General features: G+C 42.1%; 2 protein-coding genes across 6 annotated transcripts; both read right to left on the bottom strand.

The window, feature by feature from the left end:
- Positions 1-4,940: 4,940 nt before the first annotated feature.
- On the bottom strand, positions 4,941-13,900 carry LOC308068111 (hepatitis A virus cellular receptor 1 homolog). 4 transcript variants are annotated; one of them, XM_080398141.1, is made up of 8 exons: positions 13,676-13,900; positions 10,096-10,440; positions 9,461-9,511; positions 7,513-7,592; positions 7,198-7,254; positions 6,301-6,415; positions 5,677-5,716; positions 4,941-5,289 (listed from the first exon to the last, which is right to left on the bottom strand). In XM_080398141.1, the coding sequence occupies exons 2-8, from the start codon at positions 10,340-10,342 to the stop codon at positions 5,196-5,198; spliced, it is 684 nt and encodes a 227-aa protein (XP_080254267.1). In that variant the 5' UTR covers positions 10,343-10,440; positions 13,676-13,900; the 3' UTR covers positions 4,941-5,195. The 4 variants fall into 4 exon arrangements, with proteins under 4 accessions (XP_080254267.1, XP_080254264.1, XP_080254265.1 ...); XM_080398138.1 differs by lacking the exon at positions 13,676-13,900 and adding an exon at positions 12,455-13,549; XM_080398139.1 differs by lacking the exon at positions 13,676-13,900 and adding an exon at positions 10,524-11,930.
- Positions 13,901-14,725: 825 nt separating this feature from the next.
- Positions 14,726-18,249, bottom strand: MED7 (mediator complex subunit 7). 2 transcript variants are annotated; one of them, XM_080398143.1, is made up of 2 exons: positions 18,028-18,249; positions 14,726-17,516 (listed from the first exon to the last, which is right to left on the bottom strand). In XM_080398143.1, exon 2 carries the CDS (start codon positions 17,495-17,497, stop codon positions 16,805-16,807), a length of 693 nt encoding a protein of 230 aa, XP_080254269.1. In that variant the 5' UTR covers positions 17,498-17,516; positions 18,028-18,249; the 3' UTR covers positions 14,726-16,804. The 2 variants fall into 2 exon arrangements, with proteins under 2 accessions (XP_080254269.1, XP_080254268.1); XM_080398142.1 differs by having other exon boundaries at positions 18,081-18,247.
- Positions 18,250-27,418: the final 9,169 nt, after the last annotated feature.

The following is a 27,418-nucleotide window of genomic DNA, read 5'->3' as shown; positions in this document are numbered from 1 at the left end:
GATTTTATGTACCGCAACTACTTCTCTTCTACGCTTCCGGACAGAGCCGGTCAAACAAGGAGATTCTTCTGCTGAAATCAGCGTCGGCACAGGCTCCCTCTGAGTCCTGGGTGCAGTTCTGGGCCCCACAACTTGAGAAGGACATGAAGGTACTTGAATGTGTCCAGAGGAGGGTAACAAAGCTGGTGAAGGGCTGGAAGGCACAGCCGATGAGGAGCGATGGAGCACTCTAGGTCTGTCTAGTTGGAGAAAAGGAGGCTGAGGGGCGACCTCATTGCTCTCCAGCTTCCTGAGGAGGGGATGTGGAGAGGGAGATGCTGAGTTCTTCTCCCTGGGATCCAGCGATATGACACATGAGAAAGGTTCAAAGCTGCACCAGGGGAGGTTTAGACTGGACATTAGGAAACATTTCTTTACTGTAAGGGTGGTCAAACACTGGAACAGGCTTCCTAAAGAGGTGATTGATGCCCCAAGCCTGTCAATGTTTAAAAGGTGTTTGGACAATGCCCTTGATAACATGCTTTTTTAACAGGCTTTTTGTCAGCCCAGTGGTCAGGCAGTTGGACTAGATGACTGTTGTAGGTCCCTTCCAACTGAACTATCCTATCCTATCCCATTCTATCTCCTTCCCTCTTCCTAAACACTCAGCATGGCACTAACCATCAGAGATTTCAATCTACTATTTGTTTTGCTTTTCTGGAATTCTTAAGGCCCGTTGCTGTTCTGTGGTACTGAGCAGCAAGAACAAGCTCTGTGCTTACAGTTTTACACATTTGGCTTACTCTCCACCTCTGGCTTTGTCTTCACTCACATTTTCTTCATCCCTCATTTCCCCTGATTCTACCTTCTGCTTGAAGACCCCTCTCTTTCTTTCCCCAGCTTCATATTTTCTATTTGAAGAGACAGCCTCTGTGGAGGAACTCACACAGATGTTCTCTCACCAAAACATCATCCTTCTCAAAGATCCGCAACACCATCTTCCAAGAAATACTTTTTACTCTTTCTGACTTTTTTTTTTTTTTTACTTTCTTACAAACCGATAAAGTTCTCTGGAGATTTTCCTCTGGAAAAGATGAGTAATAAAGCAAAAGTAATTCAGGGCATTAAGGTCAGGAATGAAGAATTGCTGATAGACAAAATTCTATGCAAATCAATGTAGCATGGTGCAAACGGGAGAGCAAATCCAAGTTCAAATGATAAAATGATGGACTTTAACCAGACATTACCCCTCAGGAATGAGATTTTGGGCTTATCATGAATAGTCAAGCCCACAAAAATATCATGCCTCTAACTGGTAACATTTAAAAAAGCAAATAAAATTTTAACATTATTTTAGTAAATTTTTAACATTATATTAGTAAAGCTATAGAAAACAAAGCAGAAGACAGCGTTACAGCACTGTACAAATCTGCCTTGGATTCTATGCATTGTTCTAGCCCCCACAAAAGCATATCTTCAATCTAGAAAGGGTGCCAAGAAGGGAAAAAAAATGGTGGAAAGTGTAGAAGAACTTCCACAGGAGGATTAGATGGGTAGTCTAAGATGAGTCAGCCTGGAAAAGAGACAATCTAAGGGGCACTACGAACAAGTCTTCAAAATCTTGAGTAGCTGAGGAAAAGTGGACGGGGATTAGTTGTTTGACATCCCCTCCAACACAGCATCAGAGAAGGATCCTTTTGCTTGCAGACCAGTTGGACTCGGTAGTACACTGAGGTAGGAGGTAAGCTCCATGATGTCACAGTGGCAAGAAGCAGACCCCCAACAGACCAGGCTCCAGCAAAGCCAGGATGCCTGGTTTCCTTCACCAGCATCTAGCAAACTGATGCTGCTGTAGCCAGTTCAGTGCCAGATTCAAGCAGCGTGAAGCTCAGCAAACTATTCTGAGTTTATTCTGAATAAAATTGGTGCTGCAGCGCTGCTCTGTACCCTCACATGCTTTAGCGTAGCACAAACAGCAACCAGTGGGGACAGACACAAGAGTGTCCTATTGTCAGCATCACAAGGCAGGTTAACCAGCAATCAGTAAAATACCTAATTTGCTATATTCTACCAGGTACAGCTCGTACAATGCCAAATACACACAGCCTGAGCTGCTCTGTGAACAGAACTAATGAAACTTGATGGATCCAATATCTTGGAGACCTTTTCCCTACAATGATCCCAGTCCTGCCTTTGTTGCGTATCACTCGTATCACAAGCAGCAGCTGCGAGTCAATGCTCTGCAGGTGCCAGTGCAGGGAGCAGCTGAATCCCACCTGGGGCACAAATTTGAATCTTTATCCAGCTACCAATTTCCATGAAGCTTTTCCAAACAGAATTGGTCCTTATGTTGCAGGTGACTAGAGAAGGAAGAGGATGAACACAGCATCATACCAGCTTTGTTTCTGTAGCAAGACTTGGTTTAAATGCAGCAGAGTGCATTGAAAAAGGCCACCCCAAATCCAAGTGTGCTGGGAAGAACCAAAAAAATGTGGTTTGCTTTCTGCTATCTAGCAGCTTCTTGCAGGCAGAAAAGGCAGGGCAGAGCACGGTCTCAAAAATAACCAGTTTGCAGCTCGTTAGCCATCCCACACTCAGTGTGCTGCTGGTTTGTGTGCAGCTGGATAATCCCATAATGGGTGAACCGGCTCCAAGTGCCACCTGCTCATCTCTGGGCCTTATTTTGAAATGCCTGTTCCAAGATCCACTGACATGAGGGGAAGTAATGAAAAAACAGAGGGACCTTCTGCCTGCATGTATTTATATGTATTACACACATAGCCAAGGCAAAGTTCTTGCTCCACACAACCTTTGCAAAGCCTGTTTACCAAGTCACTGCGCAGCAGAAAGGAAACTTTAATCAATATTTTGGTTATCAGATATTCTAGAATGTTATTTCACATGGAAAATTCACTGATAAAAGAACTAGCCTGTAATATTAAGAAAAAATATCCTTGTTGGCAAGCAGTTTTGATGATTAGCAGTCTTAAGGGTGGTCCTCAAACTCCTTAAAAGCATGAGCGGTGAGAATAATAAGTGTGGAAACTTCACACTTGTCTGATCCCAGTAGAGATGGATTTGGTAAAATTGCAGAAAACAGAAATTGCTGAAGATGTTTCCTGAGACCTAGTTCAGAGACCAGATCAGACCTCCTCCAGCTCCAGTCATGGGCTAGAGCCCACAGCAGCAACATGCTCAGCCAGGCAGGAGGAAAACATTTGCAGTAGGGTCAGTATTTAGTTTAATAATATTTACTAATAGTCAAATACAAAAATACTGCCTAACAGCAGCAGGTCTTTTCTAGTTTTGGTACCTTCTTACAGAACGCAACAACACATGAGATGATGGCAGAGCTTGTCTCCTCCAGCACTTTTCCTGGCCCAGGGATTGGTAATCACCCAACATCTGTGCTCCCGCACTGAGATCTTCAGTCAGCCATGAATTCATCTCATTTTTAATCTTTGTGCCTGCTGCAACAGACAGCCCCAAGAGAATGCACAGCACAAGTGAAAAGGCAAAGCGCACCATGCTTTCCATTTCTTCCTTCCTCAACAGGATGAAGAGCCTTCCCCTCCTCCGTGAGTCTTTGCAAACACACTCACCTGCAATATCACACCTTAGCCAGGCTCTCCATGACTCCTGGGGGATAACACTGCCCTCCCCAGCCAGCTCAAGCCCTCCCATCTCTACCACCTGGAGGAAAGGGAGGTAACTGCTCCACCGACCCCAGCTCCCCTTAAAACACACCCAGACCATGGCCTCAAGGGTGCCAGCTGCTAACACAAACGCCTACTGATTTTATTATTGCTCCTTTATGTCTCATTGTATAATACAGCCTTGTTCTTTGCATGACTCCATCAAAAGTGATGAACTCAATGATCAAAATTATGTGGTAAGTCTGCAAGTCATCCCCATGGCAGCAACGTCTGCATCTGGCGTGCCACATCACTGCTCGGGCTCAGCTTCAGGGCAAGACTGATGCTGACCAATATTTGGCAAGAGTTTTGGAAGTCCCCAGCTTCTGTTTAAAAATGTGTTCTTAAAAACAAGTGGGGAAAATTTTTCTTCCATTTAAAGCTGGTTTGGGTGCTGTGTTTATTGCTCAGCAGCGTGTAAAGTGTTGATTCCTACTCATGGGGCTGCCTCGGTTTATTTAATTAAACCAAAGTTTAGTGGTGCAGAGAATAAAAGCAGATTCAGGTCTAACTGAGGAAAGGCACTAGGCTACCGATACTCCCCATTTATGAGCTAAAAGCAGACAAACAAATCCAGTGTAAGACATTGGCGCTGTTTGGTATCTAAAGGGGTGTAAAAGCCGGGGAAACTTGCAGCCAGTATTTTGTGCAAGGTCCACGACTTCTCCACAAGCTAGGAACAGTAAGAATTTATTTAACTTTACAAAGCAGTTAATTTTTGTTCGGTTGTTTTAGAGGCCTGGAAGTGAGACTTTCCACACTGAGGACTTCTCAGGGCACAGGCGGGTCAGAGAAAACCACAGAAAAAGTGATGTATTTTGCAAAGGAAAACACACTTAGTCATAGGTCTCTGAAAACAAGCTGTGAACACCCTGCACGTTGTACTGAACCTGTAAGCTCCAAGGACAGCCCATGAGGGGGTGAGCATCAATAGCTCCTCTAGATTTAACTGTGGGTGGACAGGAATTTTTAGTACATTGCATTACTGAGCTGCTACCAGGACTGGGTTTACCCGACTCCAATAAAATTCACCTACATGCATATTGAAATACCAATATTGCCAAGTTTTCCCATGCGTCTTTTCCAGCATGGCAGCAATGACATTGCTTCTGCACTCGGGGGGCAGTTGGCAGATACAACACACAGCAAAGACAAACTTTTAAAAAAATATGTGTGTTTTTTTCCTTTTATAACTTTTATGACTGCGTAGCCATTCTAGCACTTCCTCTTTTTTTCCATAAAGGAAGAGAGAATGTGAAGCAGATAATAAATATAATGGTAACTTTATTTAGGGTTTGATAAGTGGATTCTGGAAATTTCCATACAAACCAGTAGGGTTTCTGTTTCCGGAACAGGCTGATAAAGTTTTTAGTTAGAAGTCTAGCTTTTATTTGTTTAATTAGAATGTGAATAATGCTTCAGTAGCCCGGTCACATTTAGCTGCTGAGCAGGGAGAGCAGCTAGACATTAAATACTTTGCAAAATGTTCGGTGATGACAAAGGCAAGCATGCATATGGTCCTTAGTGTATTATATAAATGTTCTCCTCTGCATGGGCCTCCTCTTCCAGGGCACTATGGTTCCCTGCACCTTCTGGCCTCCAAAATGCAATGAAGCTGTACAAAAGAGTAAAAACCATGCTGTTAAATGAAAACCAGACAACAGAAACACAAAAGAGCAGACAGCTAAACTCAACCAGCTCACTCGAAAAATGTAAAATATGCAAAAAGAGTTATTTAAACACAACTGATAATGAATCATTTTTCCACTTATGAGACAACACTTGAAGTTTGTGTGCTCCTTAATGCAGTGAACTGACAGTTATAATTAGTTATAAGTGAAAACGAGAAGTAGCGGGATTTATTGATTTGTTTTTGCAGTGTTTCCTATTAATTCAAGATTTAAAAAGTCAAAGTACGCAGTGGAGTGGTCAGCATACCGACAACATTTTCTTTCTGCAGCCTAGTTTGCCCTATTAGCTAAAGCAAAAACAGGATACTTACCTTGCAAAGTCACCCGTCTTCTTTGTATTGTATAAATATTCTAGTGATCATCCAGAATGAAAATAAAGAATAAAAGAAAGGGAAAAAAAAATCTTTAAAGCATCAGAAGTAGTGGGTTGAAAAAAACAAACTCAAGTGTAAGAAACTAAATAAGGGAACTTTAAGCAAACGTTTTCAGTATATAGGAAATACCCATTATTTCCATGAGGTGTAATTCATATAGCCTGGTCTGACCAAGAGCCTCTAGGCAGAAAGTCTGGCACTTTAGAAATAGAATATTTAGAAAAATATTGGATATAGTTATATGAAACCAGAACAACATGGCAACTGAGGAATGGGCAGGAGAGGTGGGCTTGTGTCAAGGATCTCCTCACCAGACCCCAGGTCGACTGGTTGCTAAGGAGTCCGAGACATAAAATGATGAGACCATAATTAGCACCTTGCCCTTCTGTGCCCCAGGGGCTACGGGGGAGCTGAGCAAGCAACCGCGGCACAGGGCAGGGAGTGAAGCCATCCAGAGCCCTTAGCTCACTTCCCTGAAGCAGAAGACACATGGCACCTGCCACAGTTGTGGTTTGATTTACGGGGCCAATCCTTGAATAACCACCTGTGGAAAGTACTTACGTCTAGTGAGGAACAGAGCCAAAATAAGGATTGCTAGAAGTACCGCACACAAACCAACCCCAATGTATAGACCATTTTCTGAATACTGCTGTCTGGGTAGTGATACGGACATGTTCTGTCAAACACAAAACAGATAAGCATTAATGGCACTGACAGCAATAAGCCCATACAGTACCCAAAGGCCATTTGTGCGGTCTGCAACCATGCAGTAAAAGTACACTTGAAAGCAAGACCCTAATTTCAGATACAGGACTAGTTTCAAGCAGTATCACTGCAACAATTGTGCGAGCCATGCTGTTAAACACATTCCTTTTTGAGATTGTCAAAGAACCTGAAGTTATGACAAATCCTACTTGTTAAGGTTTAATACTATTTGGTGAATATTTTTTTTTTTATTATTAAAATATCTCCTGATTTTACATGCTCCCACCTTTTTTCAGCTTATTCAGCAATTATTCAAGGCTTTATAGGGATAAGTAAATATGCCTTCTCTTTGCATCGGCCTTTATTTGGGCTAAACTTCTTTATGAAGCCAGCTAACCTGGCTTCATTACCTCTCATTAGGATAACTAACCTCTCGTTAGGAACTCAGGCCTGGAGAGATGCTGAAGCGCAGTATGGTCCCCGACTTACATTCTGCACATGAAGCGGTACGAATGCCCACAGCATATGCTGCCTTGTGGTCTGCCAAAGCAGACCTTCCCAAAGGCTAGCCTGTCTGCCTTGCCTTCCTGATAAAATCTGGGTGACGTTACCACCTGTCACCCTGTATATGTGCTGGAGGACTCAGCAGACAGACACAGAGCTGCCTGTCCGAACCCCACTGCACCAGGAACACAGGGCATCCCTGTGCTGTCAAGTGGTCCAGTTTCCACTCTTCCCCAGATCCGGCCATACCTGCAGGTTTGCAGTTACATCCAAGCAGTCTGAGGTGCTTGAGCAGGGACCAAAGGCCTGAAAGGCAATATAGACGTTGCTAAAGCTCTTCCTCCAGCAGTAGGAAGTACTTTATGCATGCAAAGCAGGTTTGGGGAATTTTCCTCTTTAATAATGAACACATAAGCATTCTTTCATAAGCACTAAATGTGCAAAGTATAAAAAAAAATATTATGCAATCAAACTGAAGCAGTACAAGTGAACTGTAGGGACGACCCAACAACCTCCCATGTCACTCCACTTTGTCTAGGTATGTTAAAGCACGGAGATGCTTACAGTCTGAGGAGCCTCCGAAGCAGAAACCAACGGCCACGTTCTTGTGGTGGTGACGGATGATTCACTGCTGCTCCCATGAGCTAAGCAAAGGCGAGACAAACATATCACTTGCACAGAGAACCGTTCTGCCTCGACAGAGAGGAATTCCTACTGCTGACACGGGACCACCAAACTTAGGTATCTATCAGGAGTCTCGGCTCTGCACATCATAAAGAGGTTGGTGCCTTCAGAGGGCAGCACAAAACTCCGAATATTGGAGCCTCTGCTGTCCTTTTCAGAGCTTTTCATCCATTCCAAGAAGCACTTAGTTCATGCTGTTATCTCAACACAGGACCCAACCAAGGTAGGAATCTCTTTTTGGAGCCAAGAAAAGGAAGTGGATGCCTACAGCAAACTTAGGATATCTGATGAAAACTGATGAAGGTTGTTAGCTCTGGGCCTTGAAAGAGCAAGTGGTGCAGAGTTAGAGAAAGTGATACTTTTAAAGTCCCAGACAGCTGTACAATAAATAGACTGACCAAAGTGTGATATGTTTGCATAAGGACCTGCAGCATATTTTCAGGTAATTTCCCAGAGCAAAGCTGTTTGCAATATTTAAAATTCAGAGCTACAAACTTATGTCTTCTGTATCAGTCTCAGTTTCTCCACGTGTTGTCAGATGATATGTAACACTCTTGAAAAAAAGATCTCCTGTTCACATTATGATAACCCAGCTGGTTCCTTTGATGTTTTAAATTGTTACCCTTATCCTACAAACTTTATTTTGAAAAGGACAGCAGCAACTGCTTTGCTGTTCTCTTCTATTGGAGATTCTGGAATATCCCTACATCAGCGGCACACGATCACCTGCCTTTTCCAGTCTCTCTCTGTGTGAACATGCACATAATTCACTTGTGCTCTGAGAACAAAAGATTGTCCCAGCAGCAGCTAAGGAAGATGTCACAGGATTCAGAAAATCCACAAGTGCTAAGATTGGAAGCCAAGCTATTTGCAACTAGAACAGAAACAGTCTGAGAAAAAGTTTTCACTTCTTCTTCCAAAAAGGAAATGCAACTGTGGTAACATTTTAGAGTTGCTTAGCTGGAAACGTCTGAGATGGAGGGAGAAATACAAATGGCATCCGTGACTTTTCTTTCAAAATCCAGAGAATAAGCTATTACTAAGCTGTGAGTTCTCTCTTATCTATTGGAAATTAAAGTTGTCTTTTTTGAAAAAGATGCAGCTGAGTCAGTATACCACAGAAGTCTATAAACTTGACTGGAGTGGAGAAACTGAGTGAAGAATAGTTGTTCACTGTCTCTTTCACTGCAACAAGGGGCCTCACATCATTAAACATGCATAGGCTACAGAGGACACAGGCAGCCTCCGAGACACACATTGTACCAGGGTAGAAGAATACTTCGGTGCTGTATCACCAAATTACTGCACAGTATCTATGACCCTCCTTAATCATCTGCTGTCAGCTGCTACTGGCGACAGGATCCCAAATTAGATGCAATTCTGAGCTAGCCCAATAAAACAGTTCCATGTCATAGACCAACAAATAAATTTAGTCAATAGTGGGTAAACCCAACTCCTCAAAAATTGTGGTTTACTGTTCATGGGATGCGTTTCCAGAAGACAAGGTGAGATTTTACACCACAAAGAAAACAACATACCAAAACAACAGCCATAAGAAAAAAAATGCTTGCAGGACCAATAAAACATCTACTTAAGCGTAACACCTGAAAGCAAGCTTCCTCCTGCATATACATGTCCCTTCTGTTGGACTCTCTATATAACATCAGGCAGAATCTAAATCTAAGTTTTGATCTCTGGTTCTATCGTAATGTTTAGTAGATTTTAGCCAAGATACTTATATCATCTGTCATTTTGTTCCCTTCCTAAGATCCCCATTTGCAATATAGATTACATATGTTATTGAGATGAATACTTGGATAAAAGTTACCTGAGGTCTGTTCAGAGGTGTAAGTGTGAGGACTTGCAGTAGAGATCCTAGCTGATGTTAAAAAATAAAACAAAACCAACACATTATAATTAACCTTAGTGTGCGCCTATGTAGTGAGTGTGTTTCTATAATCAAAATTTGCTAGCATCAGCTACTTGTTCCATATATTATCATGCTTTTTATAAAAAAAAAAGAGAAAAACAAACAAAACAAAAACATCAAAGGAAGAGTCAATAAATTGCCCATACTAATTGTGTGTCCCTGGGCTTTACTCTAGGATCAAGCAGGGAAAATGAAGCACTGTCTTTATGAAAAGGGCACAAGTAAAAAGCTTTGGATGAATTAAGTACCCAATGCTGCCCTTTCTCTTAAATTCTTCAAATAGTGTTTCTAAGCAAGCAGTGCTGTGCACCATGAAACAGAGCACCATGTCCTTTTTTTAATTGCAGTGACTGCACTGGGATTACCCCAATGCCAAAGGCAGTTTAAACAGCACTAACAGTAGATCTGCAAAATCCTAAAGATCAGTCCTATGAGCGATTATAGAAATAATTTCCACCATAAGCTTTGAAATCCAAACCCAACCACAGATTTACCACAATGGTATTCACACAACAGCACGCCTCTGCACTCACCTTTCTCTATCACAACCTTGTGATTACTTGTCTGATCATTGAACCACCCCGAGATCTCCACGCGGCAGCAGTATATCCCACTGTCCGCTTCCTCGGCGTTCACGATTGTGAGGGACACGTCTCCTGCTGGCAGGTTCCCTTTCAACATATACCTGCTGCTGTGCCGCTCTGTAACCTTCCATCCATTCGTCCAGATAATGGTCTGAGAACATTTTGAAATAGGGCAGCTGGCACGACCCCAGCACATCGATGTGACGTCTTGTCCCCTTTTAACACTGTAAAAGCACGGCACGGTGACATTCTGACCAACCTCTCCTTTCACAAGTGATTCCAGTACTGCAGGGCCTGTGGACAAAAAGACAAACGTAGCTGTTGAGCTCAGTACACGCCAAATGGAAGCTTCTCACCTATCTTGCGTGACCCGATACCTCCCAGCCTGCAAACACCACCAGGCATTGCTGAATCAGGTTTTCCATAAATAGATGTGAATCCCAGCAGGACTGATGCAGTGAGGGAGAATGATCGGGCCAGTGATTTGTTCAGAATGCGCCTCTAGAGAAAGAAGAAATACACTTTCTGCAGCCTCTGCAGGTAGGCGAAGAGGTGAAGAGAGAACAGAGTTTGGATCTGTACAACTCTATGGCTTCTCTTTAGCCACATCCAGTCTGTAAGCTCTATTATTTTGTTTTCCTTATTTTGGATTTAATGCAAGCCACACATGGGGGAACAGTAAGACATTTCATTAAAACCATTGTGGGAAACACTTCCTCTCTTTCAATGAAAGGCCACTAAACAGTAGATTTCATCAGAACAGTCACTGCTTAATGCATTTCCTTTTCTCTTGCCTAATGACAGATTTTGCCCATTCCTATCAGACAAGATTTTTCAAAGCTTTCCTGAGAAAGGTATTTTCGCTACCTTATTTTCTTCCCTCAGTCTTAACGCAGTTTCTAACTTGTTTAGCCCCTATTAAAGGTAATTTTTCATGTTTCTAGAAGGCTGTGTCCCACTATTCAAGTCAAAACAGTGAGACCTAGCTGCCAGTAGTCCATTCATCCCGGTGAGATAGTTTATTTGGCTCCATTCAGAGCACTCCAGCCAATATTCCCTTTAGGAGGGTTTTATTAAGAGCTGTGTTAAGTGCCAGCCAAAATAATTTCTGCTCTGGCAGTCCAGTTGTAGCCACCCCGTAACCACTTCCTTCTAACAGGTTACGCAGTGGTGCTCCTGAGGTGCACGCTGTCTGTTTATACTTCAAAACAACATCAACAAAAAAGCAACAACTATTTGCCATGTACTTACTACTACACATTTCTTATCAAATTCAGTAACATGGGATCACGTTTCTAAGTATTTTGATCTATCCATATTAATGTTTCAGGGATAGAATTCTCTGCAGCAAGTACAGGCAACAAATCATCTCTATTAAAAATCTAGCCTAGCCTATAATTAGGAAGGGAGCTCCCCAGGGCAGATCCACCAACATGCACCAGCGGATCTCATGCACTGTATGACTTGATTGCAATTGCCCTTTGTGAAAAAGCTGTTTTGCGCAGCTCAGTTCAGTCATTTTCCTTAACTTATGCTATTATACTTAAAAATAAATCTGCACGCAGAGATTTTGCCACAACAGCTTACTGGAAAACAATCACTGAAACTACTATATTTTATTTAATATAAAAAAGCAAGCTCAAAATGAATCTCATCATGAAAGGCTTTCTAAAGAAGTACAAGAAACAATATCTGTAGTTTCTTTTTTCTTTCTACCAAACATATTCTACCACCAAATTTTTAATGCCTATCTGTCTATTCTAGTTATCACTCTGCAACCTGTTGCCTTTACACAGTATTTTCCTAGGACAACTGCTTTCTCAGAACAAAAAGGGGGAAATTATTATTAGTTTGTCCCAATAAAATTTCATATTGGTTACAAAACACCAAAGGCCACAGATGACCTTTTATCATTCCTCCCAAACATTCACAAACCCTGTTGAAGTAAAATAGCCTTGTTTTACAACTTTTCTAAAATGATGTAAAGTTCTCTATTCATCTCTGATGATCATTATTCAAAAAACCCAAACGATCGCTTACTAATAAGACTAGCAGACAGCTGAGGAAGGAGCATCTTTAAAACCATCATACCCTCAACATGATTTTGTTTTAAAAAGGAGATAAGGCCATCAGAAGACTATCGAGCCACTGTGATTAAAGTTCTATTCATAACACAAAACTGCAGTTTCTGTGCCACACAGCCACTCTTCCTGTTGTAACGTAAAATATCTCTTTGCAGCCCTCAGAAACACTGATGCATGTTACCTCCATCCACCCCTACCCTATTGGCTTAGGCTCACTTAATTACCTGTAAACAGGATCAGAAGAATCCAGATCACGCAGAAATAAGGCGACATCTTGACTGAAGATGAGGAACGCTCCTGCTCACCCTTCAGGCACTACATTCAAGAAAACTTATCTTCTTCATAAACTTCTGGTTTTACTTCTCATTACACCATCTTCAGACACAGCTGAGAACGCTCTTTAGTCTAACCCGGACTGCCTTTCCTGTGGTGAGACCCTAGCAGCACAGCCAGGCACCGAACTCTGGCTGACAGCGGTTTGATTAAAACGCTAAAATACTTCGCAGTACTTCACAAATCTACTTCTCATTTTTTCCAGATCTGCTGGATTACAGCATACGAAACTACCATCAGCACCACTGAGCTGACAACACTATCAGTAATCCACTGCCCCATACCGCATCCCACAACCGGTTTTCCCACAGTAAACAGAATTAGCATAAAAGCTTACATAGGATATGTAACAGACTATGGTAAATGAAAAGGACTTGGCAAAATAAGATTCCTAGAATGAACTACTCAAACACTTAATTGTAAGTTTCTGGTTCTAATACTTCGAAGCAACTCAAGAGCATCTTTAGACAAATGCTGTTATCTTTGTAGGCTGTAGTTTGGTAGTATTGGAAAGCTGTCCTACTGTTACACATCTGCAGCCTAGTAGAGTTGCAGTCTTTTTTCATCAAACTCTTAAAAATTCTGTACGCATCTGGGCTTTTGCAATATAAAGTAAAACATATGGAACACAGAGGTCACTTTAAAAGTAGTGTGGAAATCATGTCATCTCAGGCACAAGGCTCACTTTTACAAAATATTAGTGAAATACAGCTTTGAGAAATGGTGTTCCCTGGCCACTCTACCCATCCCTGGATTTCCTAACTCTTCCCGAGGACATCTGGTCTTTTTATATTGTTTGGACTACAACTGCAGCTGCGATCAAGTGTATTTCATCTACGGCCAACAAGTGTTCTTCGCTGAAGCAACTAATCTAGCTGAGACTGTTCTATTCAGGAAAAATTAAGTACTAAGGATTTGCTTTTTAATCAATAACTGAAACAGTAGAAATGCTTCCAAAAACATACATTAGGCTAGAATCAGAACCAACGTAACTGTCTCACACTGACTACCTTATGTGACAGCAATCACCAAAGTGACAGTTTCTTTAAACAAAAAGGAGAAAAAGCAAGGAGTTAAAGTAGCCAAGAGACAAACACTAGCAACATACTTACTTGTAGGAGAGAACAGAGAAAGAGGAATAAAGGGGGATCTTTTGCATGCAGTGGTTGGGAGCAGGACACTCAAGAAATTGCTTCTCTTTGCTCCTGCTTCTGGGGAAACAGGAAACTGCAGCTGCTACAGAAACAATTCTAATCATAACAGCAGGATCCTGAAACTGCCCTGCAGAACTGGAAAAGGCAGGGCAGCCTGGCTCTGGCAGAAGGCGGGTGACCCCACACGCCACAGCCATGCCATGATGAACTCGACGGTTCCATGTGCGACAAACATCCACCTGCAGACCAGGACATGTCCCTTCTGCCAGTTACCTGCAACAACATGCAGTGTGCGTGGGTCCACATGGGTTCCTCCTCTGCACGGGCCATGTCTGAGCTCTGGAATAAATTAGTAGGATAAGAAAATACGGAAACTGTTACCCCAGAGCTCTGCCTGAGCCCATTCTACTTGCTTCACCCAGGTTGTTTTGTTCATACAGTCTACAGTAGTTTGCGTACTGTCTGTATCCCCAGGAAAGCTGTTCTGGTCACACAGCAAAAGAAGGTGAGATACACGGCAACAGTTAACCCATTTGCTTCAGATTTCATCTCAAACACAGACCATATGGAATACACGTTGACATAATTCCCATGTTTATGCATGCTTGCTTTCCAAGTTCCTACTTTGTTTCTGCAAGAAACGAGCACCATTACTGTAGAAAGGTTGCCAACATCTTTTTCATGCAGCCTTAAAGTAGCTGCACATTTTTCCTTGACTCAGAGCACATAGTCAGATTGTACTTTGTGAAAATAAAGCCAAACCAAAACATTAAATATCAAAGTTTAAAGCACTGTTGGAATCATCTCTTCATTACACTATTTTCAAGCCGTATGATTAAATGGCTTTTTCTCCTTTTCCCCCTAGATGAACAGAACTGCTAACTTTCCCCTTTTGTCTACTGGTGATACACTTGGCTACTCTGTATCGAGAGACTTCTGAAAAGTTTCATTTCAAGAAAATATACTTCTGTTGTCCCTGTGATTGTTCAGATAGTGTAACAGAAGGGCTGAGCTTTTGTCTTCTACTTTTTTAATTAAGAAAACATTAAACAAAACACTGCCTAACACCCGATGTTAATTTTATCTCACAAGTTTCATAAGGCATATACAACCAAACACATAGTGTATACATTAACATTTCAGGCATAGAATACTTCAAATGTTATCACATCCAAAAATAAAATCAGGATTTGCTGAGGTATGGAAAGACCTCATCATCAGGAGCATGTTAATTAACACACAAGTCAACATTACAGTCAAATTTGCTATCAGTGAGTCACATCATCCTACAATACCTGAAATGCCCATTTCCCTGGACTAACAGGCCTGTATCACGCACTGCCTTCACTGCAGCTACAGTCCACTGTTTTCCCAAAGTTCTAACAGAAAAAGGGAAAACGATCTTTGCTTTCACCTGACAACAGATGGAAACACCAGTATTTTCAGCTGAAAAAAGCCCAGGAAGCCCCTCACAACTTTCTAAAGATTTGCCTTAAACATAGAAAAAAGTAATTAGTGCATGAGCTCTTTTATCTGGGAGACACTAAACATTTCTTGGTATCTTCCACATGAAAGAACATTTGCAAAGTAGGTACTAAATTAATCCTGCTCACTTGCAACTGTTTCAGTTACTGACAAGCTATACAATTTAGGTCTAGTCCAGGGAGAAGGACAGAAACAGTAGTGGTTGAATAAAGGACAAGTGTTAACTTTGTAAATTTATAAATTTATAAAAAGCCAAAAAAATTTCTACTTCTTGTTACTTACGTCATGTGCACTTAAAATAGCAGATGATGCTCTCCAATGAGTCATAAACCTGTTTCAGTTCATTGCACCCTTATCTGCACTGAGCTCGATCCCCAGCACCCAACAGCTAAGTACTTTTGCCTGCCCATTTAAGTAACATTTCTGAAAACAACAGAATTATCAAATGAGACATAGCTTGTTAAAATAGACAGTTAAAACCAGAGTTTGTACCAGTCCCCTCACCCATAAATTTACCTGGTTTTCAGTTGCTGTATATACTTTGGAGAAAATGTGTACTATGGGGCCTCCAGGGCTACATGGCAAAAAGATGGAAGTAGGATTCCCCTGACAGGAAGGGTAGGGTAAAGAAGCGACTTCTTCACTATCAGATCACTCTCTCTTGCTATGAGGGACAGATTCAACTTAAATGTTCTTTAAATGTGGTTAATACAGCTTCTACTTGATGGAATACAAGCAGTTTCTTTCAAACTTAGTTCTCTATTAGTATAAATACTAATTATCCAATCAGACTCTCCCTCCTGAGAAAACACACTCAGCTGGGCACAGAGCCCACCTAAAATGCAAATACAAAGCGTGTGCACTGCAAAATGATTAATTTCATGCATGTATATTAATTATGCTGGAAATATGTTAGTCTAAGCATATATGTGGGGGGGGGGGAAATGTAGGCATTTTTGTAAACTCAAGACTGGTTACAAGTTACATCTGAGGAAGTTAAAATCCAATTAATTTTAATTCATTTAGTTGTTGGGACTCCTGACTGTGTCTTTATAATGCAAACTACACCACATTACATCTGTAAATAAAGGAATTCTTAGGTTTTCTTCAGTACAGTTATATTACTACAAAAATAGAAAGGAATGGATTTTGCAGACTTCACACTGATTTTATTTTTAATGTTGAATTACACATTCCTGAAAGGACCCACTGAAATTGTGAACAACTAGCACTTGTTTGAAACAAACTGTCAAGTGCAATTCTTGTCAGATCCCTCGCTTGCTTCCACACTATAAAGCAATTAAAAAAACCAAAACAGCACACCCAAAAATCTAGAAAGTGACAAATTAAATACAATAGAAAAAGCTAACTTTGAATGTATCATGTGAAGTGGTAGCCACAGATTAACAAAAAGTGTATTTTTGTTTCTACCAATAAACACAAAGCTCACAGAATATTAAAAATTTTCACCCGTCTAGTCACTCACAAACTCAACAGGTGTACAATAAATGCCTTTTCTGCTTGTACAACAAAATACAGTGTATACCCTTAGAATCTGTTCTGCCTTTCACTATGGCAAGCTAACAAAAACAAATGTTTTCTTCATGTCATTTCATCAATAATGCTACACATTGCTGCATCTTTGTCTAAAACCTGATCTCTCTTGCCACCAGAACGATCTCTCTGCTTTTCACTCTGTCCCATACAGCTGCTGCCAACATCAGTATCCATTGGTTCCGTTTTCACTCTCAGTCCTCCCTCTGAATGAGGCAGATCATCAGGCAAGGAAGCCAGGCAGTTCTGAATCATCTCTACAACTCGCTCTAAGTGCTTCTGAAATCGCTCTGCCGTTTCCAAGCGCTGACGCTTCTGCACCTCCATCATGACTCTCAGTGTCTCCCTAGCTTGGTGAGGGCGATACTCGTTTATAAGATGATGGACATGAACAAAAAGCAGTTTCAAGTCTTCCAGTTTCTCCTCTCGCTTTATACTCCCTGGACTCCTTATCAAGATATCCAAGAGGTCCAAAAAGTTGACCAGGATAGACATATTAAGTTTTCTTAATTCCTTCTTGTGATCAAACTGCATAGGATGCAACCGTTCAATGCCCTGGCTCTCTAAGGGTCGAATAATCAGATCATCACATTGAAACTGATTACCAAACATCATATAACTGTCTTTCACAGGGGGAGGTGGCTTTGGAGCCAGGCCTTTACGGATATTTTCATCAGTATATTCTTTTATATATTGCATTGGAGGCGGAGGAAGGGCGCTCACTTGCTGAGGTTCACCCATTTTTCCCAGATGAAAATACCTAGGGAATGTCCCAAGAAATAGATGTTAAACACTTTGCATGACAACCTTACCATATAAATAGAAATAAAGGCACTATAAGAGAGCTGGCTGCAAGAAAATGAGCCAGAAACCATCTTAATGTGTAGAATAGAGGAAACTCCCGAATAAAACCACGTTAGCTTTTCACTACGGTATACTTTTAGCAGGATTAACTTCACCGGAGGCATATAAAGCGTTCATTTCCCGAACTGTGGCCAGCCTGAAAACAGGGCAGCCACAGGAGTTCCGTCCCCCAGCGGAGGCCTGGCCCACTCACACCACGCCCCGCGACGGAGGAAACCGCACGGCCCGGCGGCGGGCAAGCACGGCCCGCAGCGGGGGATGCGGCCTGGCGCCCTGGGCCCACCGCCGCCGCCCTGCCCTGCTCCGGGAAGGCCCAAACCCCGCCGCGGGTTTCGCCAGGCCACTGCTGAAGAGACAGAAGCCGGGGGCGCGCTACGGCAAGACCCCATCGGCGACTGACCACGTACCCAACGGAGAAAACGACTCCACCCGGCACCCGCAGGCAGCCACCCGCCCTCACCTGCCCGCCGAGCTCCCCTCAGCCCAATCGCCGGCGCCTCACTTCCGGCCGGCAGCCGCTTCCCTTCCCCTCCATTGGCTCGCCGACCTCGGCCGGCACACTCTGATTGGCCCTTCCGGACACCGGTCAGAAGTTTGCTCCACTCAGCGCAGGGACTCCCGCGGGGGGCGGTGCCAAGCACGGCGGGGCGGGCGGTCGCTGAGCGAGGAGGGGTGGGGGGGGGGCGTCGTGGCGGCGGCCGCGCCTGGGCTCTGAGGGGGCCGCTTTGTGCCCGGGCGGGGGGGGGGGGGGCACATTCCAGCTGATGCTGTGGCCCCCCAGGGGTGCGGGGCTCCCTCACCAGCAGCCGCTCCTGAGGCGGCAGGGCCAGAGGCCTGCGGGGGCGGCAGCGACCGGCCTGGCCTTTTGTGTTGTTTTCCTTCCATTTTGTTTTAGAAGGAGTGGAAGAATAAATTACGGATTTTTCACCATGGGGAGCACGGGGAGCTGGGCTTGCTGGCATCACCTCTGCAGGAATTTCTCCCTGAAATGGCCAGCAGGAAAGGATTGTTTGACACTTCGCCGTTTGTGGCCCGTTTTCTCTCTGCCTCAGCAGAGGGCAGCAATGGCCTTTGTCTGACGGGGACCCGTTGTGCACAGGCAGTATCATTCATTCGCTTTTCAGGATTGATTATTTCACCAATAAAAAGTTTTGATTGAATGGAAATTACTTTGTATCCTGTTAATTGTTTTTAAAACAATGCAAAGAAGATCCAGAATAGATAGGTTTATTTGACTAGAAAACCTGAAAAAAAAAATTAAAGCTCCTGTTTTACTGTATATCTGAATATTTAAGTATTCCAAACCAAACAGCACTCTACAATTGACAAGGAGTGCAGCCCTGACTGCAAAATAGGCTGATCTGTTTTCATTTGTAAGTAAAGTGTATTTTAAGGAGGAAGTGACCCCTTTGGAGACGTTTGTTCTCAGGTGATGTAGCAAGTGTTTGTCACATAGGAAGGAACCTCAGTGCACTTGCTGAAGAAGTCTCTCCCCTTAGAGAGTTTGATGCCCTTGTTCTCTGGCAGTGATCACTTAATCCGAGTTAAAGGTTTTCCCTTTTCTCTGTATTCACACAGGTTGAGGTCATCAGTGTGCTTATAGTTTAGTATTTATCCACATACGTGTATATACACATATGGCCCATATTACGTTTTGAAATCCAGGCCCAAAGACTTTTTTAAAAGTACCTAGGTCTCGATTTATGCATGTTGTTCAAAGGAGAGTGTTCTTGCCATTTGGTAGTGACTTACAGCTTTAGGGAAAATTGACAGTAAATTGATTGGGGCTCAATCTGTATTTCTCAATAGTTTCTAGACTGCCAGATCTGATGCCATCTAATATCGGAAGTGATGTCTTCGCTTTTTCTGCCCTTGATGCCATTACTTCTACTTAAAAAGTGAGACAAAAGTTCTTACGTTAAGGATTTTGTGGTGCCCCAAGATGTGAATTAATCTAGTGTTCTTTTCAGAAACATCCATACGCACTAAAATGTCACGTGTGTGAATAGATTGCTCAGACCCAGGAGGTTGGGTACAGAAAGCTCTTATTCTTTGTGCATAAATATCCCAATGAGCAGCCACAGTGGGCAACACAATGCAGAAACATAACAGAATAAGGTGGTTTGCCCATGTTTCCAGTTTTCAGCATTTCAGCACTGGACCTGCGCTAACCATCCCTTTGAAATGCAGGAGTTGGGCTAGTACACAATCTGTTAGTAGAAGCCACCTATAAGAAAACTCAAAACCACAAAAAGTCATTGGATTCCAAAACAACTATTACACACTTTAATTTTTCTGACAATCAAGATTTTAAAAATGAAAGAGGTTAAAGGATGGTGATGTTTAAAAAGCTGCCACCTGTCACCACTTTCCTACCATGGCTATGGAACTTAGGTTCTCTACAGGGTGAAGGAGTGCTCTGGGCACTGAACTGGGACCCTGATAGTCTCCCATGCCACAGGCTTGCTGTTTGGCATGAACCAGTCATTCAAACTTTCCATATCAATCCACAACAGCAAGAAGATCTAAGAGACCTTTAATCTACATCCATAAAATCAAAATACTTTACCACATTGTTTGTTTCATCAGTTGGTGATCTTGTCAGTTGAGAATCTAAACAGTTTGAACAGAAAATATGTACTATCAGCCAGCGGCATCTGAGATGGCTTATCTTTTCTTTTTTTTTTTAATGTAGTGTTTGTTTCTAAGTACTACTTCAATGCATACAAATAGTCATTTTGAAGATGGGAAAATACTCCAGGATGGAGATGCAGATCTTATCAAGGCACATAAACATGGAACTGAGAGCATGCTTTTCAAATACAGGCAAGGGTGCAGTTCCATGCTGCAACTAAAAAGTTTTCTGCTCTGAAAAGGGAGAAAAAAATTCCTTCACCCTCCTCTCCTACTCTTTCCTTCTGATCCTGCTCTCCTTTCTTCCTTCGCTGCTCCTCCAGCCCCCCACTTCTGGCTGTGCAGTCCTTTCTTCTCACTGCTTTGTATCATCACCGTCAGGCATCAGATTGGAAAGTAAATTGATGCAACTCCAAACCCGACAGAAAACATTACTGTAATTTTTCTGAATTAAATTGTTGGCTCTTCTAGTAAATCAAGTGAATTCACTGTGCTATCAGTGAACATCAGGGCGAGCTTTTAAAAGAGGAGAGTGCATAGGCAGAAGGAAGGGAGGAGGTCTGGGAGATGGTGAGGGCAGTGGTTCTCCATGTTTCTGTGGTAGCAAGCTCTCAGCTTGTCTCGAATTGTCTTCTTACATCATACCCTGAAAGGCAGGCAAGGAGTAAAAGGCTCTGCCTCAAGAGGTGCATGAGAGAAGCCATATAGTAGAAGGTATTTTGGTTTTATTGGACTCTCCAGACTTCAATTTCACATTCTTTTAACAGGAACGGATTGATTCTCTAGTGCCTCGCACTCAGCGAACTGTGCAAGGATGTAAAATGCTGTGACTTCAACCAGTAAAAGGCTGTGGCAAGCCAATCACTTGGTTTTCATGTGATCTCTGTGATTTTCTTGAGTCATTTTCCCAGTCTGTATGTAGTGGCCAAGACAGAGGGGATATAACGTCAAACTAAAGCAGAAAAAAAGAGTTTCAGTCTAGTTCTTAGTAGCACAGCTGATTCTCAGAAGACCTACTGATGACCCTTTCCAGCCTACAGGGAGCTGCTAACATATGTCTTTACATTGGTTCCAAATGAGAAATTAAGAACAATGGTGTCATGCATAGCACTCTGCAATTTGCTTTCTGCAACATTTCAGCTCTTCTCTGAAATAAGGACACGATCCAGTACAAGCCTACCACTGTTAATACAGCCCCATTCCTACAGCATCTCCAAATTGTGGGAATGAACCTGGACAGCCCTTCAGCAGATGGTGAATCAGTACAATGATATTCTTCGCCTCAAAGACACGTCATCTTAATTTACTGCTTTAGTTAAATTTGGCTTGGTTTTCTTCATAACTAATTTTAGGCAAATTGGCACGTTTCATTATCGGGCATTCCGGTTCTGTTAATTCAGCAGCAGTGTGTACAGTGTGTGCCATTGCAGTATGCTAAATTATTTTAGCACAATTTGAATCCAAGCATTATACAAGCACAGCAAATACAAACCCCATTGTCAAGTATGGTCATAGAACAGCACTGCTCTCTTCTGTGCTAAAACACATTTCTTCCATTTTTGATTGCTATTGCACTCTAAATAATGTGTGGTGTGGTTTTCCCATGTTTTCTGAAAAAAAACCCCAAAATGAAATTCAGTTCCAGTCTCTTGTTGGGCTTAGGTTGAGTGTTACATCTTACAGCCTCGTTAAGCAATGAGCTCAGAATTTTCCTTTTTTGGTGATTGTTATAGGCTTTATTGCAGGATATAACAGGGAGGGGGGGAAAGAAAAGGCGTCTGTTGGGGGTGAAGGGGACTTAAGCAAGCTTTATGTCTCCATCTGCTGTGGTTAATTCCCATCTCCCTGTCTCCTGCTGTGGCTTTGGGAATTAATGAATTTGCAGTGCAGTGCTGTGCTGCCTTTTCAGCTACAGCCTATTGGCACACTTAATAATGTAGGAAAGAAGTTTAATGTTCCTGTCATGTAAAAATTGGGGCACACCAATCTTCCATGCACGTGACAGTTTAACGGTTCCTTGCTATACAGCCTATTACCAGATTCAAATCTCAGTACAGAGCCTGCATGATTATTTAGCAATGAAACAGGTATCTCACTGCTGGGTAATAAATTGACACGGCTCAAAATCCAGGCACGTTTTGATAGAATCAGCCAGCACTCTTTCCTATGCTCAGAGACTTAATCTTCTTTCTGGAAGCAATCCCCCTACCTGATTTTTAAGTCAGACATTAATACTGGGACTTCATCACACACCTGTGTTGCCTGCCTATTCTAACTTGTAGATGCACATGCCTCAAAAAATGTTCTGCATGGCGTGAAGAAGTAGTCCCTATCCAGCCATCAGCAAGCTGGGTCGCTGCAAACATGTCATGTTGCCAGAATAAACTGCGGGATTTGCAGCACTGCAATTTGTCAGTAGTGTAAGTCACGCCTTTGTCTTCAGAAGGAAACGGTCACAGAAGAAACCACAATAGGCAGGCAATAATAAAAGGAGCTGGAACAAATTCCCAGTTTGGGTATGACCTGATGGAACTAGGGTTTTCTGTCTGCATTTTCGCCTAAGGGAGAACAACTGAGCAAAGGATTATTTGTACCTTCATCACGGAAGAGTGAGTCCTAACCCTGTGCAAGTTCACCAGTATAAAACATGTTCTCTATGTTACTGCCAGCGTCAGTAAGCCTGGGAGTGATTCACTTCAGGCATTCAAATTATGGATAATTCACTACACCCGCCGAGCAGATGCTCAGAACAAGGCATCTACTTTCCCAGGGCTCCCGAACAGTTCACAGGGACAATCTTGCTCTGGTTCTCCAAGAGCAACTCCCTTGGTCACTGGGAGCAGTGTGAGCGGACTCAAAGGTGCAGCTGTAAGACCTAGAGGAAAGCTGGATGCATCTGGCTCATAAAGACCAGGCTAATTCTTCCCTTTTTCTGCAGCTTTCTGTCTTGTTCTTTGGGTCTACTGGAGACATGTTTATTGGGGTGATAATGAACTGCCAAAGAAGCAAGACAGCTGAGTAAGCTAAATAGAGTTTCTCACACTCTAAAATAGCTAAGTAACAAAATGGGTTGAATTCTGGAAGCTTGGAAGTTGAATGATAATCATCATATTGAACAGCTGGTGAAAAGGAAGAGCTGGCACCCAGGCAGTAAAACTGGCCCAAATATTACACATGATAGAAGTATACAGATCATTTGGTGAGAGTGCAGATATAGCTGCAGCCTTCCCGTCTGTTTTTTTACAAAACCAAAAACTATCTATATTTAACTTTATAAATTTCTCTGCCGCCTTCAGGACATAAGCATTGGTATCAGAGCAGGATGTGCGGGTGGGGAGATTTCCACAGTTTGCAATAATAAAGGTGTGAACTGCATAATCTGGTAAATCCCCTAAGAAAAAATCCAATCCCAAAAATAACATTTTTCAGAGCAGAAACAGACCAGTTGGCAGGACGTGGCAAGGGAAGAACAAAGGTGATTAAAACTAAAAAAAGGAACCCAATGAAGCCAGCGTTGGTAAGAATAACTTTATCTGTAACCTAAACTTGCCCAGCACAGAGGAGTATTTAGTGCACACAGCACCTCAAACTTAAATCTGAAACATTTACAATATTTCAGATTTTCCTGCATAGGGATGGAGAAGTGTCAGAAGATACATGGTAGCAAGCTTTATAAAAGCACTTAAGCTGAGAAGATGTGGGATACCTAAAAAATTCATCAGACTTTTTCTCCTCATCTTAAGGGATAGACCTGCAGTGGTTTTAAGATACTTAGGACAGTTATATTAAATTTCTTTCTGTTAAGGATACAGAATTTCTGTACCATACAATGCAGAGCGGTGCCAAAAGCCTTGAACAAAAGGAGTGTGCTCATCCATGCTGTCCATCATACAAGGTCAGGTTCCAGAAATGAGATACCTGTGTTAGTGGGAGACTCCAGCTCACCTGAGGAGCCCTTTCAGGAAGGCGGTGTAGGTTGTGTGTAGAGCTCTACGGGCTTGTACACACATCTGCCAGCTCTGCAGCTAACTTGCTTCTAGACAAGTGGTATATTTCTACCTGAATATATAGGTACGCATGTGTGTATATAGATACAGATATATATATATTTCCTGCCCTACTGTGGAAGGGTCCTGAAGCCCTTAAATGCCTGAGGCTTTGTTTAAAAGGGTTATAACCTGTTAGTCACCCAGCTGGATGATAACATACGATTTACATCTACAGTTCATGTCATGAAAGCAACAAAGATTTTTTTTTAAAAAAAATTGATTATGAGAAATCACGATCTTCAAAATTAAAATTCAAATACACATAAGCAGGTTTCTCTCTCATAAATGTTTCATTAAATATAAATACAATTCTTAGACCATATGTTTTTGTATATAGCTGGCTATATATTCATTAGACCTACAGAGCATTCATATTCTGGTTTTGGCTTGCTACACTCACATGTTTGCTAAACATGGGGTTTGGGATTAATGTGAAAAAGGAAGATGAAGGGTAGATCTGTGGCAAGAGTGGATACAAAAATATGCCAGTCCCTACCTTCCTCCCCAGTCTGACAGTGAAGAGTTACCTGTTGATAAAGATACTGCAAAACAGAAATAGTAGCTCTCACTGAAATCAGCTCCTGTGTTATATCAATGGCACCCAAATCTGGCTGTGTTGATTTGTTTCCTTCCTTACAGTCATTCGTATTCTTTTCCCTGTCTAATATCCCAGCTGGCCCATCAGCAGTTTGAACTCACCATGGAAAACTCAGAATGGCTGACCTCACCTGCTAAGTCCTGCTAGTTCTGACATAACTACCAGATTCTCTACCATTCCAGGCCAAAATCTGTGATTATTTTCTTACAACTATGTGTGTCTTTCTACATATGTTGTATCAACACTGTGCCTTCTCTTCTGCAGCAGCTCAGCTTGTCCAGTTCTCCCACATGCCAAGCCAAATCCCATTTGTTCCTTCTTCCTCTCTCTCCTTGACCCTCAGAGCATCTTCCCGTCAGACCTCCTACAACACGTGGCATCATACCATGTTTACAGCAAACAAAGTGCAGTTACCAAGCCTCCTATCTGAATATTTGATCAAATCGCTCCCCTCTTCACGTCCCTCAGCTAACTCATCTATTATCTCATGAAGAAATCAAGCTGCCAGTCACTACATTCGAAGAATTTCTTAGCTTTCGCCCCACTACCTACCCTTGCTGAATCTCTTCTCCCCCCACATCCTCCCATCCCCAGCAGCATTGCTCCCCTCAGAGGTCTTTGTGTTGGCATCTCATCTCTTCGGTGTCCTCATAGCTTTTCTGTAAGGCTATGAAGTCACACCCTTCCATTTCTATTTATATTCAGTTTTCTGAGAAGACAGAATGCGCGTCTCTGCCAGCACGCTGCAACCCCCCCTTGGCCCAAGCTACAGAGATTTTTCAGAAAGTCCTTAACTCACTACAAATAGTGCAAAGAAGAGACTAGAAAGAATAACATAGTCCTAAATAAGTGTTCATAGCTAAAAATGCAATGACAGTACAAACTGTGGTTATAAATTCATCTGTACTGACACAAATCAAGTGAAATGCTATTAAGATCAACAGGGGATTCACTGTTGCTGGCAGGGTGAAGTCTATACAATTTGTCAGGACACCCTACTGTCCATGTTTTGGTTTATTAATTGCAAGAAAGGGTCTTTGAGCACAATTTAAATCAGCAAATTCTCAAGAGGGAGGAAAGTTACGTGCATGCTAAAGTGGTCCTATATTTTAGAGGTGCAAGCACCTAAACAAGGTCTGGAAGTATCCAAATAGCTGCTGTTTACACAAGACACAATTTCAGAAAACTCACAGCGGACTCATCGTTTTTTATATAAGTGCACTGCATGAAGCAAACGGTTTTCTAGAAGAATCAGGAAATTTGGCCCGAGTATTGATTGTGGTCTACAAATAGATACGGAATCCCCCGTGGCAGCAGTGGCAATTTTTCAGGAGATCACAGACTTGTGTCATCCTTCTTGTTCAACCACAAAAGTTCCTTCGAACTCACTCTGTCAAGAAATGAAACGTAGCTTTGCTAGACTTGCAGGTGACAAATGTTTCAGTATATACTGCACCTTGTCTTTGGCAAGACCACCAGAGAGAAAGAGAGATGCAAGGATCAGCTGCACAACAGCTTCTGTTTGTCCTTGTTTCTGTTCCATGATGCTGCATTGGCTTTAGCAAATTCTCTTACAGATTTGTATGTCAAGTGCTATCTTTAAATTGTATTTTTATGGCAAATGCAGGTTCTCTGTTAGCGTTGAACAAAATCAGAAAGGAACGTTTAATGATCCCCCAAACATGCTGCCTAAACAATGTAACATAAAACAGCTAGAAAGGGATATGCCACTTCTTTTTTGGGGAGGGATAACCACCACATTCTATTGAGAAATATAGTACCCAAGTCCATCTATGAACTTCCCTACAAACTTTATGAAAATCCAAGCTTTCATTTAAAGTTTGCAATACTGGTATTTGTTCAGATTTATTTTTTTCCTCATGAACTGAATTGAAAATAATAAAGTGTCTTCTTTGGAGCTTTCAAACAGCTCTAAAAATACATCAGAATAGAGAGTTACCTCCTTATATCTTAATGCTACGTTAAACTAAAGCCAAAAGTCAGCACTGATAAATGATTTACACTGGAACAATTTTCAGAAATACCAAATTAATGAAAATACTTACCTTGCAGATGCCCCATATTCCGCCAGACTCCATCTCTCCAATCCTCAATAGCATCAGCAACACAATTATACATCACTAATAGAAAAACCCCACACAATAAAAACAAAAGAGTAGAGAAAAATGAATTGCATTTCCTTTAAAATACAACAGTGCTGTCATACTGACTGCATTAGGTATTTTTTTATAATTCTATATTTAGCCTGGTGCAAACTGCTCCAAATGGTGCCCTAAAGTCCTCTTGGATGATGTTTGTGCTTGCTTCGCTGCTGATTATGCTGGTCTTGATTGCATCTGCAGAGGGCATGTTGTGCCTGTGCCTCCAGGAACATCCAGCCACAGCCTAATTAGAGCGCACCTGAAGCAGTCAGTAATCAGTAAGTAGTAACCAATGATAATTAATCAGTTATCAGCTATTGTAACCATTTGTTTTCGGTTTAAATATCTAACGACT

This window comes from Falco punctatus (assembly GCF_963210335.1).
Source record: "Falco punctatus genome assembly, chromosome: 8".
Lineage (NCBI taxonomy): Eukaryota > Metazoa > Chordata > Aves > Falconiformes > Falconidae > Falco > Falco punctatus.
The sequence above is the reverse complement of the archived record's forward strand: the minus strand, read 5'-3'. Positions and strand labels throughout refer to the sequence as shown.

Coding starts and splice junctions, on each gene's coding strand:
- LOC308068111 (XM_080398138.1), bottom strand. CDS start 12,503: ATGTCGCCTTATTTCTGCGTGATCTGGATTCTTCTGATCCTGTTTACA. Junction 7,593..9,460: donor CACCTCTGAACAGACCTCAG/GTAACTTTTATC, acceptor GCCTTTGCTTAG/CTCATGGGAGCAGCAGTGAA. Junction 5,717..6,300: donor GGCTCTGTTCCTCACTAGAC/GTAAGTACTTTC, acceptor GATGATCACTAG/AATATTTATACAATACAAAG.
- MED7 (XM_080398143.1), bottom strand. CDS start 17,497: ATGGGTGAACCTCAGCAAGTGAGCGCCCTTCCTCCGCCTCCAATGCAA.